Source organism: Oncorhynchus clarkii, chromosome 9 (genome assembly GCF_045791955.1).
Source record: "Oncorhynchus clarkii lewisi isolate Uvic-CL-2024 chromosome 9, UVic_Ocla_1.0, whole genome shotgun sequence".
NCBI classification, from domain to species: domain Eukaryota; kingdom Metazoa; phylum Chordata; class Actinopteri; order Salmoniformes; family Salmonidae; genus Oncorhynchus; species Oncorhynchus clarkii.
In genome coordinates this window covers 41,879,340-41,897,381 of record NC_092155.1, presented here as the reverse complement: position 1 = coordinate 41,897,381, position 18,042 = coordinate 41,879,340, and the positions used below count along the sequence as shown (strand labels likewise).

Sequence of the window (18,042 nt, the reverse complement as noted above, 5' to 3'; positions counted from 1 at the left end):
GATATTTCATAATAGACTTACATGCAAACTGACACGTGATGTGTCAGTGTCACGTGTACGTGATATGAACGTGATGTGAACACGTTAGAAGAAAACTTGTCTCCATTGACAGTCCATGTTAATTCATTGCGGTATCTTATGGCGCTAGGAATAAGTTAGGTGACTTGGTGAGAGGTTTCAGTAGCTTCACTAGGCTGAATTCTGGCCTGAATCACTCCCCATACACACCACTCACTCACACAGCCTGCCTCACACTGCCTGATCGTCAGCAGAAGGTCACAGCTAAATACTGTATATATATTTTTAAGAGAAATGCCATGTTGGCCGCTGTGCAACTTTGAAGTCCCCCAAAAACAAGCGACCTGCGACCTATACATTTTTACCAGCGACATCTTTTTCAAAGTAGACAAATTAATCAGGAAAATCACAGACAAGACAACTCTGTCGATATTACAGTTTTTTTTCAAATACTTTTGTGCAATTTTCACAAGTATGTGGTATATTTCCAAAATACTTACAACATTCAAAACAGATCTTTACAAAGGCAGTTGTTTCAAGTACAACACACACTATCATGAAGTCAGTTTTTCACCAAACTTAATCAGTTTCATCTAGAAATACATGTTCATATAAGGCAATGATGGGCAACTTTGATGGGAGTGGGCGTCACAAAAAATCAGAACTCATCATGGGCTGCAGTGGCTTGCGGGTCTGCATCAATGGTTTATATTAACACTAGATTTAGTTGTGTTGAAGCCACCGTGCCTCCATCTTGGCACTCCCACTTTAATTAATTTTTAGGAAGCTATAGCTATGCATTTATTATTGTCTACATTTAGTATATTACAGACACCTTAATGCATACTTTAAGCTAATTTCCTCGATTCCTCTGTGGCTCTCATGCTCTCTGGTGAAGAATTTAGAATGATTTTCTTTATTTTTGTATAGACAAAAATAATTATATACATTTTGGCAAATTTATTTCAATTTACTTTAGGGGAAACTTAGCCTATTGGACACACATGGTGTTTGGGAGCGCATGGGCACCACCATTGAGGCCATCTCCGTTTTCTTTGTCTATTCCTATGAGTTGGTAAACAAACTGAAAATGTGCATACTGCCACCAGGAGTGTGTTGTTTGAACAGGTATAAAGCCATGGTTGGTAATGTACTGACACCTGTAGTACTGGGATGTTTGCTCACAAGTATAATTCATTGGCTGGTCCATCCTGATGACCTGGATGGAATTATGTGATCCTTCCTTAACCGAAAGGAAATCCCACCCAGTTGACTACTTCAAAATGGAGAAAGTCAATGGCGATGACCGTGCTAAAACAGGCTTTCGGGCACTAGAGTCCTCTATCATTCTCTATGATCAGGATTCAGATCCACATATGGAGGTGGTGTAACTCAGAAGCCAAGAGATCAGATTGTGTTTTTGTTGTTGTTCACACATTAGGGAAAAGATCCGATAAGTATCAGATATGCAAATAATTGTCAAGAAAATATCTTAATAGGGCTGCCTGTGTAAACTCATCCCTTATGTGTACATGTGTCAGTGGTATCCACTATCAAGAGGCTGCTACTGCTCATTATCTATACTGTCTATAGTCACTTTCCGAATGCTTTGTAGGTATGGGGTAAAGTCCTTCACTTTTTCCACAGTTTGTTACGTAATATCTTTATTCAAAAATTTATTAAAAAGTTTTGTTCCTCAATCTACACACAACACCCCATAATGACAAAGCAATAACAGGTTTAGACATTTTAGCACAAAACAAAAAACAAATCATATTTACAAACAGTACCAGCCAAAAGTACCTACTTTTTCCAGGATTTTTCAAATAGGGTTATCTTCTGTACACCATCCCTACCTTGTCACAACATAACATATTTGTCTCAAACGCATTAAGAAGTAAATTCCACAAATTAACCTTTAACAAGGCACACCTGGAACCTCATGAACCTGCTTGAGAGAATGCCAAGAGTTTGCAAAGCTGTCATCAAGGCAAAGGGTGGCTACTTTGAAGAATCTCAAATATAAAATGTATTTTGATTTGTTTAACACTTGGTTACTACATGATTCCATATGGTGTTATTTTATAGTTGGTCTTCTATTATTCTACAATGTAGAAAATAGTAAAAATAAAAACCCTTAAACGTAGGCGTCCAAACTTTTGACTGGTACTGTAAGTATTCCGTACTTTGTTGAAGTCTTCTTGGGTATGACGTTACAAGCTTGGCACACCTGTATTTGGGGAGTTTCTCCCATTCTTTTCTGCAGATCCTCTGTCAGGTTGGATGGGGAGCATCACTGCACAGCTATTTTCAGGTCTCTCCAGAGATGTTTGATCGGGTTCAAGTCCGGGCTCTGGCTGGGCCACTCAAGGACATTCAGAGACTTGTCCCGAAGCCACTCCTGCATTGTCCTGTTGGAAGGTGAACCTTTGTCCCAGTCTGAGGTCCTGAGCGCTCTGGAGCAGGTTTTCATCAAGGATCTCTCTGTACTTTGCTCCATTCATATTTCCCTCGATCCTGACTAGTCTCCCAGTCCCTGTCGCTGAAAAACATCTCCACAGCATGATGCTGCCACCACCGCGCTTCACCGTAGGGATGGTTCCAGGTTCCCTCTAGACGTGACTCTTGGCATTCAGGCTAAGGAGTTCACCTCATGGCTTAGTTTTTGCTCTGACATGCACTGTCAACTGTGGGACCTTTTTATATAGAGGTGTGTGCATTTCATGTACAATCAATTGAATTTACTACAGGAGGACTCTAATCAAGATGTAGAAACATCTCAAGGATGATCAATGGAAACAGGATGCACCGGAGCTCAATTTCGAGTCTCATAAATTCTTATGTAAGTAAGGTATTGTTTTTTAAAATACTTTTGGAAAACAATTCTAGATACCTGCTTTCACTATTTCATTATGGGGTATTGTGTGTAGACGGAGATTTGTTTCATAAATTCTAAAGCTGTAACATAAAATGTGGAAAAAGTCAAGGGGTCTGAATACTTTCCGAATGCACTGTACATTTCTACCACAATAACCTCGTACCCCTGCATGTCGACTCGGTACTGGTTCACTGTGTATATAGCCAAGATGTCGTTACTCATTGTGTATTTATTCCTTTCTATTATTTTTCTATGTTAAAAATCTGCATTGTTGTGAAGGGCCCATAAGCATTTCAGACTACACCTGTTGTTTGCAAAGCATGTGACAAATCAAATATGATTGGACTCAAGAATTCCCTACCTGAAATTACAGCAACATCAGACACATTGCAAAACATTAAACTAAAACACCTTAATGATTTCAAAGTAATAAAAAAAATGCTGAATTCACTGATCCCTAAGCAAGAAAAACCTCACCCACAATAAAATAATCCAAAACTTTAATGATTTTCCAAATAATGTTCTCATCTGGATAAATAAAACCATAGGAATGCAAACATGCTTATCCTTGTTGTCTTTTTCCTATGTATTTTTGTTTTAATACATTGCTTCAAAAATTAACTAATCCTCAAATCCAAAATGTTGATACTATATCTACCTTCTAATCTATTCATTACAAAGCATTATCTTATTTTTTTGCTGCAGTTAATATGTAGACTTTTTCAACATAAAATAAACTTTTTCAGAAAAGAGACAACAGAACAGGGTGGAGTTTCTTTCTCTAAAGCTGTGCGGTGTATTAAGATTTGCCTCATTGCATGCTTAGCACATGAAGAAAACCTGTGCCTGCAACAATATAAACGATTTAGATATTTCCTTCAAATCACAAGTGTCACATGGTGAGGATGCTTTGGAGTTGGAATAGTCAAAATGTTGTAAAACAAAAGTTTCAGAATAACAATCCTGAAAATAGACCATTCTAAACGTTACCATGAGCGCATGCTCATATTTCTTCCTATTTTGGTAGAAATTAAACAAACAGTAAGTACTAATAAAAACATCTAGACCACACCCACTACGCCACACGATAAATATGTTTAAGTCAGAAAAATAGACATTGCAACTCCCATGTATTAAAATGTAAATTTGTCAGTGATGTTCATAACATCCCACAGACAAAGGCAACAGAACAGTTAAGTGATATTACAATAACTGCCCAAATGCAAGAGCGGGTGTTGATTATGCTAAACTTATTTTGAGAATTTTGATTCAAACATCCTGTTTATAGCTTTTATACAGGTTTTTTTACTTCATCTTTTCATGCAAGGCCATGGTACCCTTTCTCTAGTTTTGGGCGGGAAACAGAACCTACAGCATTGGCCTTTGTAGTGATAGTTTTAGGTGGTTGGTTCTCCTCGGACACAAAACAACCAATTTCAATAAGTCCTTTCTTTCCCTCTACAGCTGGTGGTGTCAGTAATGCAACTATATGGCCTCCATCGCCCAGCGCTGTAAGTCATCCATTTCATCCTCGTCTTCATCCTCCTTGGCTAAAGTAAAAAAAAACAAAAAAACATGCAGATAGTGAATTACTTGAGTAAATGTGGTAAATAAATGTTTGATAGCAATAAAGTGGTAAATTACAATAGATCAATTAGTTATTTCATGTTCTATTGGGATAGTAACCGTGGCATACAATGTTCCCATGGAGGATTTGCTTGTTTTATTGCATATTATTGTATATTCCAAAAGACTCACCTGGTCTGGAGGGTAATGAAGTAGAAGGCACATTGGGTAGATGGGCATCTTCTGTCCCGCCGATCTCCAGCAAGTTTTTGTCCAATTCCTCTTGTTCCAGCTCATCCAACTCTGCCAGGAGTTCATCCTATGGTGCAAGACAATAAGAACATCCCAGTCTCTGTGATATCTGGTCAACTATTGAACTAACAGCACTGATAAGACAAACAAAGAACAATGTGCAACGAACATTGTCACCTACCTCATCAAACTCCTCTCCAAAGCCTACAGGTTTTGAGATGGCATCTGAGATTTCTTGCGCCAGCTCCTGCTGCTCAGTGATGTCTTGCATCAAGTCATCTACTTTGTCTATGTCCCTAACACAACCGGACAGGGGAACAGAGAGATTTGAATAAATACAAGAGCTGTATGACTGCACCTGACCAAAGCTAATAAACAAGTAGTGTGCCCTTGCTTACATGTTTTCATGGGCAGCCTTCATTGCCTTGGCGGCAAAGCCCATGTTTTTGAGCACTTCAGTGTTGGTATTGGCATTTTCCAGCGCCTCCCTCTGGAACTCGATGGTGGACAATGTGCCATCGATCTGGGTAAGCTGGTTCTCGTACCGCTTCTTCCTTTTCAAGGCCTGCAGGGCCGCTGTGCGCAGTGAAAGGGGAATTGAAGTGATTAGTGGGTTCGATTCCCGGAACCATGGACAGCGTTTCTGAATCCCCAGGACTATCATGTGAGTAAATACATAACCTCTAACTACACTGAACAAAAATATAAAACGCAACATGTAAAGTGTTGGTCCCATGTTCTATGAGCTGAAATAAAAGATCCCCAGAAATGTTCAAAATGCAAAAACAGCTTTCTCTCAAATGTGGTGCACAAATTTGTTTACATCCCTCTTAGTGAGCATATCTAATTTGAAAAGATAATCCATCCACCTGACCGGTATGGCATACAGTGCCTTGCGAAAGTATTCGGCCCCCTTGAACTTTGCGACCTTTTGCCACATTTCAGGCTTCAAACAAAGATATAAAACTGTATTTTTTTGTGAAGAATCAACAACAAGTGGGACACAATCATGAAGTGGAACAACATTTATTGGATATTTCAAACTTTTTTAACAAATCAAAAACTGAAAAATTGGGCGTGTAAAATGATTCAGCCCCCTTAAGTTAATACTTTGTAGCGCCACCTTTTGCTGCGATTACAGCTGTAAGTCGCTTGGGGTATGTCTATCAGTTTTGCACATCGAGAGACTGAAATTTTTTCCCATTCCTCCTTGCAAAACAGCTCGAGCTCAGTGAGGTTGGATGGAGAGCATTTGTGAACAGCAGTTTTCAGTTCTTTCCACAGATTCTCGATTGGATTCGGGTCTGGACTTTGACTTGGCCATTCTAACACCTGGATATGTTTATTTTTGAACCATTCCATTGTAGATTTTGCTTTATGTTTTGGATCATTGTCTTGTTGGAAGACAAATCTCCGTCCCAGTCTCAGGTCTTTTGCAGACTCCATCAGGTTTTTTTCCAGAATGGTCCTGTATTTGGCTCCATCCATCTTCCCATCAATTTTAACCATCTTCCCTGTCCCTGCTGAAGAAAAGCAGGCCCAAACCATGATGCTGCCACCACCATGTTTGACAGTGGGGATGGTGTGTTCAGCTGTGTTGCTTTTACACCAAACATAACGTTTTGCATTGTTGCCAAAAAGTTCAATTTTGGTTTCATCTGACCAGAGCGAGCACCTTCTTCCACATGTTTGGTGTGTCTCCCAGGTGGCTTGTGGCAAACTTTAAACACTTTTTATGGATATCTTTAAGAAATGGCTTTCTTCTTGCCACTCTTCCATAAAGGCCAGATTTGTGCAATATACGACTGATTGTTGTCCTATGGACAGAGTCTCCCACCTCAGCTGTAGATCTCTGCAGTTCATCCAGAGTGATCATGGGCCTCTTGGCTGCATCTCTGATCAGTCTTCTCCTTGTATGAGCTGAAAGTTTAGAGGGGCGGACAGGTCTTGGTAGATTTGCAGTGGTCTGATACTCTTTCCATTTCAATAATATCGCTTGCACAGTGCTCCTTGGGATGTTTAAAGCTTGGGAAATCTTTTTGTATCCAAATCCGGCTTTAAACTTCTTCACAACAGTATCTCGGACCTGCCTGGTGTGTTCCTTGTTCTTCATGATGCTCTCTGCGCTTTTAACGGACCTCTGAGACTATCACAGTGCAGGTGCATTTATACGGAGACTTGATTACACACAGGTGGATTGTATTTATCATCATTAGTCATTTAGGTCAACATTGGATCATTCAGAGATCCTCACTGAATTTCTGGAGAGTTTGCTGCACTGAAAGTAAAGGGGCTGAATAATTTTGCACGCCCAATTTTTCATTTTTTGATTTGTTAAAAAAGTTTGAAATATCCAATAAATGTTGTTCCACTTCATGATTGTGTCCCACTTGTTGTTGATTCTTCACAAAAAAATACAGTTTTATATCTTTGTTTGAAGCCTGAAATGTGGCAAAAGGTCGCAAAGTTCAAGGGGGCCGAATACTTTCGCAAGGCACTGTATAAAGAAGCGGATTAAACCGCATGGTCCTCACACAGGTGCACCTTGTGTTGGGGAAAAAAAGCCAATAAAATGTGCAGTTTTGTCACAACAATGACACAGATGTCTCAAGTTGAGGGAGTGTGCAATTGGCATACTGACCGCAGGAATGTCCACCAGAGCGGTTGCCAGAGAATTTAAATGTTAATTTCTCTACCATCTTCTACATTCAACCGGCCTCACAACCGCAGACCACATTCAACCGGCCTCACAACCGCAGACCACGTGTATGGTGTGTCGGCAAGCGGTTTGATGATGTCAATGTTGTGAACAGAGTGCCCCATGGTGGCGGTGGGGTTATGGTATGGGCAGGCTTAAGCTACGTACAACAAATACAATGGCAATTTAATGCACATAGATACTGTGACAAGATCCTGAGGCCCACTGTTGCGCCTTTCATCCACCGCCATCTCCTCATGTTCCAGCATGATAATGCATGCCCCCATGTCACAAGGATCTATACAAAATTCCTGGAAGTTGAAAATGTCCCAGTTTTTCCATGGCCTGCATACTCAGCAGACATGTCACCCATTGAGCACGTTTGGGATGCTCTGGGTCGATGTGTATGACAGCGTATTTAAGTTCCCACCAGTATCCAGCAACTTCGCACAGCCTTTGAAAACGAGTGGAACAACATTCAACAATCAACAGCCTGATCAACTCTATGCAAAGGAGATGTGTCTCGCTACATGAGGCAAATGGTGGTCACACACCAGATACTGACTGGTTTTCTGATCCTTTTTATGGTATGTGACCAACAGCTGCATAGTCACGTGAAATCCATAGATTAGTGCCTCTTATTTATTCTGACTGATTTCCTTATGAACTGTAACACAGTTAAAATCTTTGAAATTGCTATATGTTGCGTTTATATATTTGACCATTATATTATGTCATATCTATGTTTAAGTCATTCATAGACGCTAACTGCATTTAGCGCCTAATAAAGATAGTATATTCTGGCCGGGAGAACGTTAAAACGCATCGCTTGCGGTACGGTTTTGGAAACAATTGAAAAAAATACTGTAAATCGCAACGGTGTTAACCTGTAAGTTCAGCCTCTAAACAGAACATGTAAGGTCGTCCTTGGACTATAAGGACTAACATCAGGCTCCTTTAGTCCGTTATTGGGCTACGCTAGCCTGTCATGAACACTACTCAATACTTGGGCGTATTCCTCTGCTCAGGCGTTGCTGACGCCTGCCAGATGTTACAACACCTGGATAGGTATTTTATGTATCAGCTAACCCCATCCAATATTAGGGCACTCTGCCAGTCGATAACACACTCAATGACGTCACACGCAACCACTGGTTAAGGCATGCAACGTCTGAACAGGGGAACGCAACCAATGACAGGAGTCACTTGGAGCCTCTCTGTTGGCACTCAGTATTAGGTTACTATCCTGGAAGGATATTGAGGTCATCCCATCAGTAGGGGATGCCTGGTTGTTCTTTAAAAGTAATTTCCTCACCATCTTAAATAACCATGCCCCTTTCAAAAAATGTAGAACTAAGAACAGATACAGCCCTTGGTTCACTCCAGAGCTGACTGCCCTTGAACAGCACAAAAACATCCTGTGGCGTACTAAACTAGCATCGAATAGTCCCCGCGATATGCAACTTTTCAGTGAAGTCAGGAACCAATACACAGTCAGTTAGGAAAGCAAAGGCTAGCTTTTTCAAACAGAAATGTGCATCCTGTAGCTCTAACTCAAAAGTTTTGGGACACTAAAATCCATGGAGAATAAAAGCACCTCCTCCCAGCTGCCCACTGCAGAGGTTAGGAAACACTAACCGATAAATCCACGACAAACGAGAATTTCAAGAAGCATTTCTCTACAGCTGGCCATGCTCTACTCCTGGCTACCGCAACCCCGGCCAACAGCTCCGCGCCCCCCGCAGCTACTTGACCAAGCCGCCCCAGCTTCTCCTTCACCCAAATAGCTAATGTTCTGAAAGAACTGCAAAACCTGGACCTGTACAAATCAGCTGGGCTAGACAATCTGGACCCTCTTTCTAAAATTATCCCCCGCCATTGTTGCAACCCCTATTACTAGCCTGTTCAACCTCTTTCGTATCGTCCGAGATTTCTAAAGATTGGAAAGCTGCCACGGTCATCCCCCTCTTCAAAGGGGGTGACACTACACCCAAACTGTTACAGACCTATATCCATCCTGCCCTGCCTTTCTAAAGTTAGCCAAGTTAACAAACAGATCACTGACCATTTAGAATCCCACCGTACCTTCTCCGCTGTGCAATCCGGTTTCCGAGCTGGTCACGGGTGCACCTCAGCCACGCTCAAGGTACTAAACGATATAACCGCCATCGATAAAATACAGTACTGTGCAGCAGTCTTCATCAACCTGGCCAAGGCTTTCGACTCTGTCAATCACCATTTTCTTATTGGCAGAGTCAACAGCCTTGGTTTCTCAAATGACTGCCTCGCCTGGTTCATCAACTACTTCTCAGTTAGAGTTCAGTGTGTCAAATCAGAGGGCCTGTTGTCCGGACCTCTGGCAGTCTCTATGGGGGGGTACCACAGGGTTCAATTCTCGGGCCGACTTTTCTCTGTGTGTGAGTAATATTTATTTAATGTAATTTATATATATATATATATATATATATATATATATGTATATATAAATTACATTAAATAAATATTACTCACACACAGAGAAAAGTCGGCCCGAGAATTGAACCCTGTGGTACCCCCCCATAGAGACTGCCAGATATATATATACACACACACGTTGCTCTTGCTGCGGGTGATTCCTTGATCCACCTCTACGCAGACGACATCATTCTGTATACATCTGGCCCTTCTTTGCACACTGTGTTAACAAACCTCCAAACGAGCTTCAATGCCATACAACACTCCTTCCGTGGCCTCCAACTGCTCTTAAACGCTAGTAAAACTAAATGCATGCTCTTCAACCGATCGCTGCCCGCACCCGCCCGCCCGACTAGCATCACTACTCTAGGCAGTTCTGACAGAATATGTGGACAACTACAAATACCTAGGTCTCTGGCTAGACTGTAAACTCTCCTTCCAGACTCATATTAAGCAACTCATTAAGCAACTTAAATATAGAATCGGCTTCCTATTTCGCAACAAAGCCTCCTTCACTCACGCTGCCAAACATACCCTCGTAAAACTGACTATCCTACCAATCCTCGACTTCAGCGATGTCATTTACAAAATAGCCTCCAACACTCTACTCAGCAAACTGGATGCAGTCTATCACAGTGCCATCCGTTTTGTCACCAAAGCCCCATATACCACCCACCACTGCGACCTGTATGCTCTCGTCGGCTGGCCCTCGCTACATATTCGTCACCAAACCCACTGGCTCCAGGTCATCTATAAGTCTTTGCTAGGTAAAGCACCGTCTTATCTCAGTTCACTGGTCACCATAGCAACACCCACCCGTAGCACGCGCTCCAGCAGGTATATCTCACTCGTCATCCCCAAAGCCAACACCTCATTTGGCCACCTTTCCTTACAGTTCTCTGCTGCCAATGACTGGAACGAATTACAAAAATTGCTGAAGTTGGAGACATATCTCCCTCACTAACTTTAAGCATCAGCAGTCTGAGCAGCTTACCGATCGCTGTACACAGCCCATCTGTAAATAGCCCACCCAACTACCTACCTCATCCCCATATTGTTTTTAATTTACTTTTTTTGCTCTTTTGCACACAAGTATTTCTACTTGCATATCTATCACTCCAGTGTTAATTTGCTAAATTGTAATTACCTCGCTACTATGGCCTATTTATTGCCTTACCTCCTTACTCCATTTGCACACACTGTATATAGATTTTTCTATAGTGTTATTGACTGTACGCTTGTTTATTCCATGTGTAACTCTGTGTTGTCGTTTGTGTCGCACTGCTTTGCGTTATCTTGGCCAGGTCGCAGTTGTAAATGAGAACTTGTTCTCACCTGGCCTATCTGGTTAAATAAAGGTGAAATAAAAATCACTACAGGCCGTGTAACTTTGTTTAGTCATAAAATAAAAGGTGAAAAAATGAATAAGCAGTAACTTTGTCCCTACGAGTCTAGTGTCTCAATTTTAACTGCAACGTTTGTATTTTTTGTATTTTTGTTTGTATTGAAATTGTATGCACTTTGAGATTATTCTGCATAATGAAAAGCGCTTTACAAATGTAATACATTTTTAAGTAGATACTGTGTCAATGGAAGGGTGGCCCCTTCCCTTCTCTTGACAAACAGGCAAATTCATGACTCACACAAAATCCCCTGACTTGTTGATGGTGTAGCCAGAGTTTTGATAGCAGTCACTAACACAGAACGCACCTATACACGGGGATAATGTAATTTAGCTGTTCTAACACAGTTGTGGCAACGAGATAGGGCGAGCCTGGCAACCTGACATTCAGTGACAGCCGTGGCAGCTCGGAAAGTTAGCTGCTTTGACTAGTTAGCCAGCTAGTTGCTAACGTTAACATACAGGCGAACTTTAAGTAGCTAGCTTCATTAGCTAGCCAAGTTAGACAACCATCGTGAATATGTATATGTTATGTTAGTTGACGACTCACCTCGTTTGTTTTTTGTGCCGTTTTTCTTTGCAGTTATTAGTTCCTGGTCAATCTTTTTCTCTAGAAAGTCCTGTTTCTTCGCTAACATCTGCTCTGTGTCTCGGAGTTTCTGAATCGCATCTTGTGGACTCGGCCCTTTCCCTCCTTTCCCCCCACCGCCGAACAGCTTCCCAAACACGGACATTCTGGGATCTAAACTATATGGAAATAATGTCCTTTTAAAACGTTTCAGACTAACTACAGTCTATGGTGTCACTCTTCTCGCCGATTGTTTTTCCTACTTCCTGGTTAAGGCTGTATGACGTAATATTATTCCCTAGTGGGTGGTATTCCATGGGGCTCCACCTGCTGGATAAGAAATGTAATAATATTTTTTTGTCAATTAACAGACGCTCCTATCCAGAGCAATTTACAGGAGTAAGTAGAGTTACTTTCAGTGCCCTGATCAAGATTTTTCACCTAGTCGGCTCAAGGATTCAAACCTGCAACCACTTGGTTACTGGCCCCACGCTCTTAACCTCTAGGCTACCTGCCGCCCTTATAATAATAATAATAATATATACATTTTATATTGGGCTTTTTACAGTTGTATAAAGTAGTTAAGTAGAACTTAAACGTATTTTTAATTACGTAGTTTTTTGTGGGTCTCTGTACTTTACTAATTATATTTGTGACAACGTTTACTCCACTGTATTCCTAAAGAAAATAATGTACTAATTACTCATTTTCCATGACAGCCAAAATGACTCGTTACATTTTGAATGATTAGCAGGACGGGAAATGTGTGTAATTCACGCACTTATCAAGAGAACATCCCTGGTCATCCCTACTGCCTCTGATCTGGTGGACTGACTAAACAAAAATGCATCATTTGTAAAGTATGTCTGAGTGTTGAACTGTGCCCCATTTTATGCTTAATATAAGACATTTTAAATTATGTATACTTTTACTTTTGATACTTAAGCACATTTAAAACCAAATACTTTAAAACTTTTACTCAAGTAGTATTTTACTGGGTTACTTTTTTTTAAATGAATCTTTTCTTTTACTCAAGTATGAAAATTGTGTACTTTTCCCCACCACTGGCTTTTCATTACAAGTAGATTCTCTCCAAGTCGCTTGTGTTGTTCTGATAGGCAGTTCGGAAAAGTAGTGTATTGAGCACTGATGGTGTATCTGATAGATGGGCCCTGGAGCAGTCACAGGAGGCTGCTGAGGGGAGGACGGCTCATAATAATGGCCGGAACGGAGTGAATGGAATGACATCACTCCTCTCCCAGCTATTACCATGAGAATGTCCTCCCCAATTAAGGTGCCACCAACCTCCTGTGTTTGAGCTCTTCATCGGGCACCTCGTCGTACGAGACGTTCACAGCTCCTCCTTTGTAGGTAGGCTGGATCGTTCACTACCAGAAGTGAAGCACCCTCCTATTGCCCCTTGGGGCAAAATCAGTTTGACACCCCTGTTCTAAATTAAATTGACTTTACATTCTCAAAAAAAAAAGTTGCCATATCAGAGCAGAGGCTGTTCGGTTTGCTCTTTCATTTGTCCAGGACATTTAAAAATAACCCTGCAAAAATGTAACAACTCACAGAAAAGATCTTCGCTGACATTCCACAGACCTGCCCTATCCCATGACGTCACATGGAGCCCTTCCTTCCTGCTCTCTGCTTGCTAGCTTAGCTTCAGCTGTTGTTGGCAGTCCAAGTTTTCTTATTTTTATCCTCAGCTATCCCTTACCGAAGTCAGGTCGTATTCAGGAACATTTACAATAGCCATAATAGAAACAGCTGCGACACATAGTCCAGGTAATTTATGTCAGAAAGGCTTACGAACGTCTGTGACATGGCCAGACAAGAACAAGTCCTCCAGCTTGAGCCACCACACGAACTGAAATTTAGAGGTAAGACTAGGGCAGGGCCTGATAGTTTGGTCTGCAAATATTTGACCGTCGTTCCTAGATAATGTATTAACAATAGTGTTAACTTCATTGTGAAAAGATGGGTCTGCACACGGTGTATCATATTTCCTATTTGCATACCGACGTCTTCTACCTACCGATGCTAACAGGCTAACGCCTAGCTGTCATTTTCTAGTTTAGCCTGTAACGAGAAAGCAGGCCCGGATCATTTCCTCAATCAATATTAGTTGCATGCTATTTAGTTACTATCATAATCACGATCTCCCTGGTTTGTGAGTCGGCTGTTGCCAGCATAAATAAATACTTATTTCAATAGCTACTAATGAAAAAATGTCTAACGTTGGTAGCAAACTAGATACTTTCTATACAGTCAGGACTACACTAGGGAAATTTCCATGAAAATAAAAAAAACTACCCGAATGGATACAGAGAATAGTGTTTTTCAATCCATTCCTGGGGCTAACCCTAAACGTGGACATTTTTGTTTCAGCCCAGCACACAACAACAATCCCTCGGCCTCGATAAATTGAATCGGGATTCCCTAAGAACACGTCACTTCGATACAGCTAGGACCGGAAGTGACTCTTCGTAGCAGGTTTGAGCGCATTTTCGCTGAGACTAACCCTTTTCCTAACCTTAGTAATCCTAACTTGTTCCGTTAATTAGCCTAACCTGCTGCGTACATTCCCCTAACCGGTTACGAAAAAGTCACTTCCAGTCTAAGGCTCTTTCAAAGCGGCGTGTTTTTTGAGGAATCTCGAGTTGAATCAGGTATGTTATGGATGGGCTGAAACACAAATGTGCACCCCTTAGGGGGAGCCCCAGGAATTGATTGAGAAATACTGCTGTAGAAAAAGGTGACTGTTGACAATTGTTAGGCACGGATCAGTGAGTCCAAGCAGAATGGTAAGATCCGGAGGTGGACCGTTTAACCTCTTCTAATGGAATTATTGAACAGGGACAATCATTGATGATTGGTTTTGAGAATTATATCAATAGTCATAACAAAATAGATTAACTAAAGATACAAGTCTAAAGATAACAAAAAATATGTTGGGTCATCTCAATAAAATGGTCCTCCCCAACTTTTTTTGGGGAAAAAAATAAGATCGCTATAATAAGATGAGTCAGCTAGCTAGCATTGATATCTATTGTCTGTTCTCTCTCCGTCTTTTCAAGGTCCATTTACAGATGTTGTCACGGCCACCCTGAAGCTAGGCAACCCAACGGATAGAAATGTCTGTTTCAAAGTCAAGACGACCGCGCCCCGTCGATACTGTGTCCGTCCAAACAGTGGCATCATCGACGCAGGCACCTCAATCAATGTGTCTGGTTGGTGTCTTTTTGGGTTGATTGCACATTTATTGTAACTGACAAATCTCAAATAGAGGAACTAAAAGTATGTTGAGCTGGTCAAAGTAAGGTAACACGTTGTGCTGTTGCTAAGAGGTTGCTCAGTGGCATGTATCTGTCTGCTTTGTTTCATAGTTATGCTGCAGCCTTTCGACTATGATCCCAATGAAAAGAGCAAACACAAATTCATGGTGCAGTCCATGCTTGCTCCGTATGACATGACTGACATGGAAGGGGTGGTAAGTGTCCAAATGGAATGTGATTAATCTGAATGTCACTAATTATGATCTGATGATCACAGTAAGTCCATTCAAGCTGCAGTTCTAGTTCAGAGGGACTGGTACTTACTGTCTCAATCCTCTACTTCTTTAGGTGTTGCAAGTGGGACAAATGTGCTGTCAAGATATGCTTGTCTTATGAGTGTCATAAGAGTCCCAAGCTGGGTGTGGTCATCTTGGTGTTGCCTTGTGATTCAGTTTTCCGTCAGCCCTCCCCTCTTCTTCTTTTTCTCTCTCTCATTCTTTCTCTCATTCTATCCTTCCCACCGACAGTGGAAAGAGGCAAAGCCAGAGGAGCTGATGGACTCCAAGTTGAGATGTGCATTTGAGCTGCCGCTAGAGAATGACAAAATTGTAAGTACTCTGTCACTATATCTTGTCATATCACTACATCCAACTGCATGTATTTTTCTTAATATTCCTTCCCTCATATATTTCATTTTAGTGTAAGATGCGTTCAGAGCACCTTCATTCCATTCACAAACAGTTCCTGAATGATTGTCATCTCCATTGCATCTCTGAAGCAGCCATTGCCCTTTTTTTTTTTGTATGTTGTCTTTCTCATCCCCATTCTGTTATTCATCTGCATAGTTCTGTCTCCTCCACTCCTCCCCACAGCATGCCAGTGAAAGCAACACAAATGTGTCCTCCGCCCCCGTAAAGCCAGAGCTCTCCTCACTCCCTAAGTCGGCCAGCTCCTCCCTGGATGACGGGGAGGTGAAGAAGATCACGGAGGAGTGCAAGAGGCTGCAGATGGAGGTCCAGAGGCTACGGGAAGAGAACAAACAGATCAGGGTGAGTCTCTAATGGCTCTAGGACCCACAACAGTCAGATCTGTTCCACACAATACATTTATCTGCACCATCTGTAACAATGCAGACTTACTTAACAGGCCTCACCTTTCGTTTCTTATTTGAGATGGGTAATTGACTGATTTGAGATCAGTAACGGCTGTTTCACTGTTATTGCCACAAAAAAACAGCTGTTTTATATTCAACATGGTTTGACTGGCATTTGCCCTGTGACTCCTCCCCCTTTACCAAGGAGGACGATGGTCTGCGGAAGAGGAAAGTCACCTCCATGGTGTCCTCCACCCACTCCTCTTCCTCCCAGGCCATGACGAAGGAGGAGGGCCTAAGTACCCGTGTTCTGGCGCTCTGCGTGCTGTTCTTCGTCATCGGAGTCATCATCGGGAAATTGGTCCTGTAGACAGCCAGTGGCAGCGTGCTCGGAGGACCGAACAAAACAACAACGGGATGTATACTTTTTGTTGTTGTTGCGTAATGCAACATCACAAGTTTATTTGAGTAGTGACATTTTTTAACATAAAGCGAAGGTAATCAAGAGTCGTCTTGCCTTTTTAAAATCACTCTATTCTCCGTCCTTCCACTCCTACTCGCACAGATACAGTACAAATTATTGTGTGGGGGAAGTGGCAGCGTTGTGATCTATAAGTAGCAATGTGTTCCGGTAAGGCCAAGGCTTTTCCTACTGCAGGATTAACGTGACAGTTCTGATGTTGTGTGAATGTTTTACTCATTGCTTTTTTTAAGGGAAGGACACTGTCTTGTGAGTCGAGAGGCTCCCTGTGAGTTTTAGCAAGAATGGGTAATTATGTAAATTCAGTCATCCAAAATTATTCCTTTTATAAAACAGAAAATGGATTTAGGAGGTAACTGAAAATGAAATGTTAACCATCGTTTTGTCCCAAAGAGACCCCTTTCCAATACAGTAGGTTGCTTTTTATTTCCAACAGTAAAACTTGTAATTGGCTTTCAATATATCACAGAAGATGTACTGTCTCACCGTGCTGCAGTGAATTAGTTCTATGCACACTTGTTTAGTGACTGAGGTGAAAGTACAGAATGACCGACTTGTCCTTTTGGTCGAAGGCCTGGGATGTGAGTGATATCCTCAGGGTCAGTATGAAATGGCTGTCATCTTCAGAGAGAACAACAGTGATGCAGCTTTTCCAGATGATGGCAAATGGCTTTACCTTAGGTGAAGCCTGGAAGTGATCCAAGTCCTGTATCTGATTGCAGCTGAGTAAGAGAAATATGCAACATCCATTTTTGACATACAGTACACTAAAATATAACGATGGGTTTGGACTCTGTATATAGTATATAGTTTGATAGTACTTTATGTTCTTGTGCTTTGCTTCAGTTTTCTTTTTTGAGTATCATGTAAGGCATAATTGTTTTGTAATTATATTTGTATGCACCGTATTCAAATCAAGTTCTCATATAGTGTCTACAAATAGCATGGAAATGACCTCAATAGTTTTTTCTTCCTGTGTCTTAAACACAGCAGCAAATATGACTGTCTTCTCAAAAGGGACCATCTCGGAACTAGCTATCGGTTGGGGTGTTTTCTCTCTTGGCTTGGTTTCTACTGTCTTAGCTGTCTAAAGAATCAACCGTCCTGTTTGTATTTAAAATCACTTTTTTTTTTTTAGCTTGGGGGGCTTGGATTGTGGACGGCTGGATGGAGATTTGAGCTGTGAACACTATATTAAAAACTGCTTTGGCGCTTCAGACCATCACATGTAACCACAATAATTGGATACAGTTTTGTATGTACATTAAATAAACAAAATATAATGGATTGTGTAGCATCATAATAATGAATTAAATGCATAAACCCAAAACTTGTTTTTTGGTGGAAAGTT

General features: G+C 41.3%; 2 protein-coding genes across 2 annotated transcripts; one reads left to right on the top strand and one right to left on the bottom strand.

Moving 5' to 3' along the window:
• Nucleotides 1-3,379: 3,379 nt before the first annotated feature.
• LOC139416324 (charged multivesicular body protein 4c-like) lies at nucleotides 3,380-13,471 on the bottom strand. The gene is made up of 5 exons (XM_071164829.1): nucleotides 11,819-13,471; nucleotides 5,113-5,290; nucleotides 4,896-5,010; nucleotides 4,655-4,781; nucleotides 3,380-4,446 (listed from the first exon to the last, which is right to left on the bottom strand). The coding sequence occupies exons 1-5, from the start codon at nucleotides 12,000-12,002 to the stop codon at nucleotides 4,382-4,384; spliced, it is 669 nt and encodes a 222-aa protein (XP_071020930.1). The 5' UTR covers nucleotides 12,003-13,471; the 3' UTR covers nucleotides 3,380-4,381.
• A 7-nt stretch (nucleotides 13,472-13,478) lies between these two features.
• On the top strand, nucleotides 13,479-18,042 carry LOC139416323 (vesicle-associated membrane protein-associated protein B/C-like). The gene is made up of 6 exons (XM_071164828.1): nucleotides 13,479-13,722; nucleotides 14,920-15,072; nucleotides 15,229-15,332; nucleotides 15,645-15,725; nucleotides 15,990-16,166; nucleotides 16,416-18,042. Exons 1-6 carry the CDS (start codon nucleotides 13,635-13,637, stop codon nucleotides 16,578-16,580), a joined length of 768 nt encoding a protein of 255 aa, XP_071020929.1. The 5' UTR covers nucleotides 13,479-13,634; the 3' UTR covers nucleotides 16,581-18,042.

What these genes read in the sequence shown, in the direction of transcription:
- LOC139416324 (XM_071164829.1), bottom strand. Translation starts at nt 12,002, where the DNA reads ATGTCCGTGTTTGGGAAGCTGTTCGGCGGTGGGGGGAAAGGAGGGAAA. An exon ending in CGGCACAAAAAACAAACGAG is followed by an intron (nt 5,291 to 11,818) that starts GTGAGTCGTCAA and finishes CACTGCGCACAG; the next exon opens with CGGCCCTGCAGGCCTTGAAA. An exon ending in TTGGAGAGGAGTTTGATGAG is followed by an intron (nt 4,782 to 4,895) that starts GTAGGTGACAAT and finishes CTTGCACCATAG; the next exon opens with GATGAACTCCTGGCAGAGTT.
- LOC139416323 (XM_071164828.1), top strand. Translation starts at nt 13,635, where the DNA reads ATGTCAGAAAGGCTTACGAACGTCTGTGACATGGCCAGACAAGAACAA. An exon ending in ACACGAACTGAAATTTAGAG is followed by an intron (nt 13,723 to 14,919) that starts GTAAGACTAGGG and finishes CGTCTTTTCAAG; the next exon opens with GTCCATTTACAGATGTTGTC. An exon ending in AAGAGAACAAACAGATCAGG is followed by an intron (nt 16,167 to 16,415) that starts GTGAGTCTCTAA and finishes CCCTTTACCAAG; the next exon opens with GAGGACGATGGTCTGCGGAA.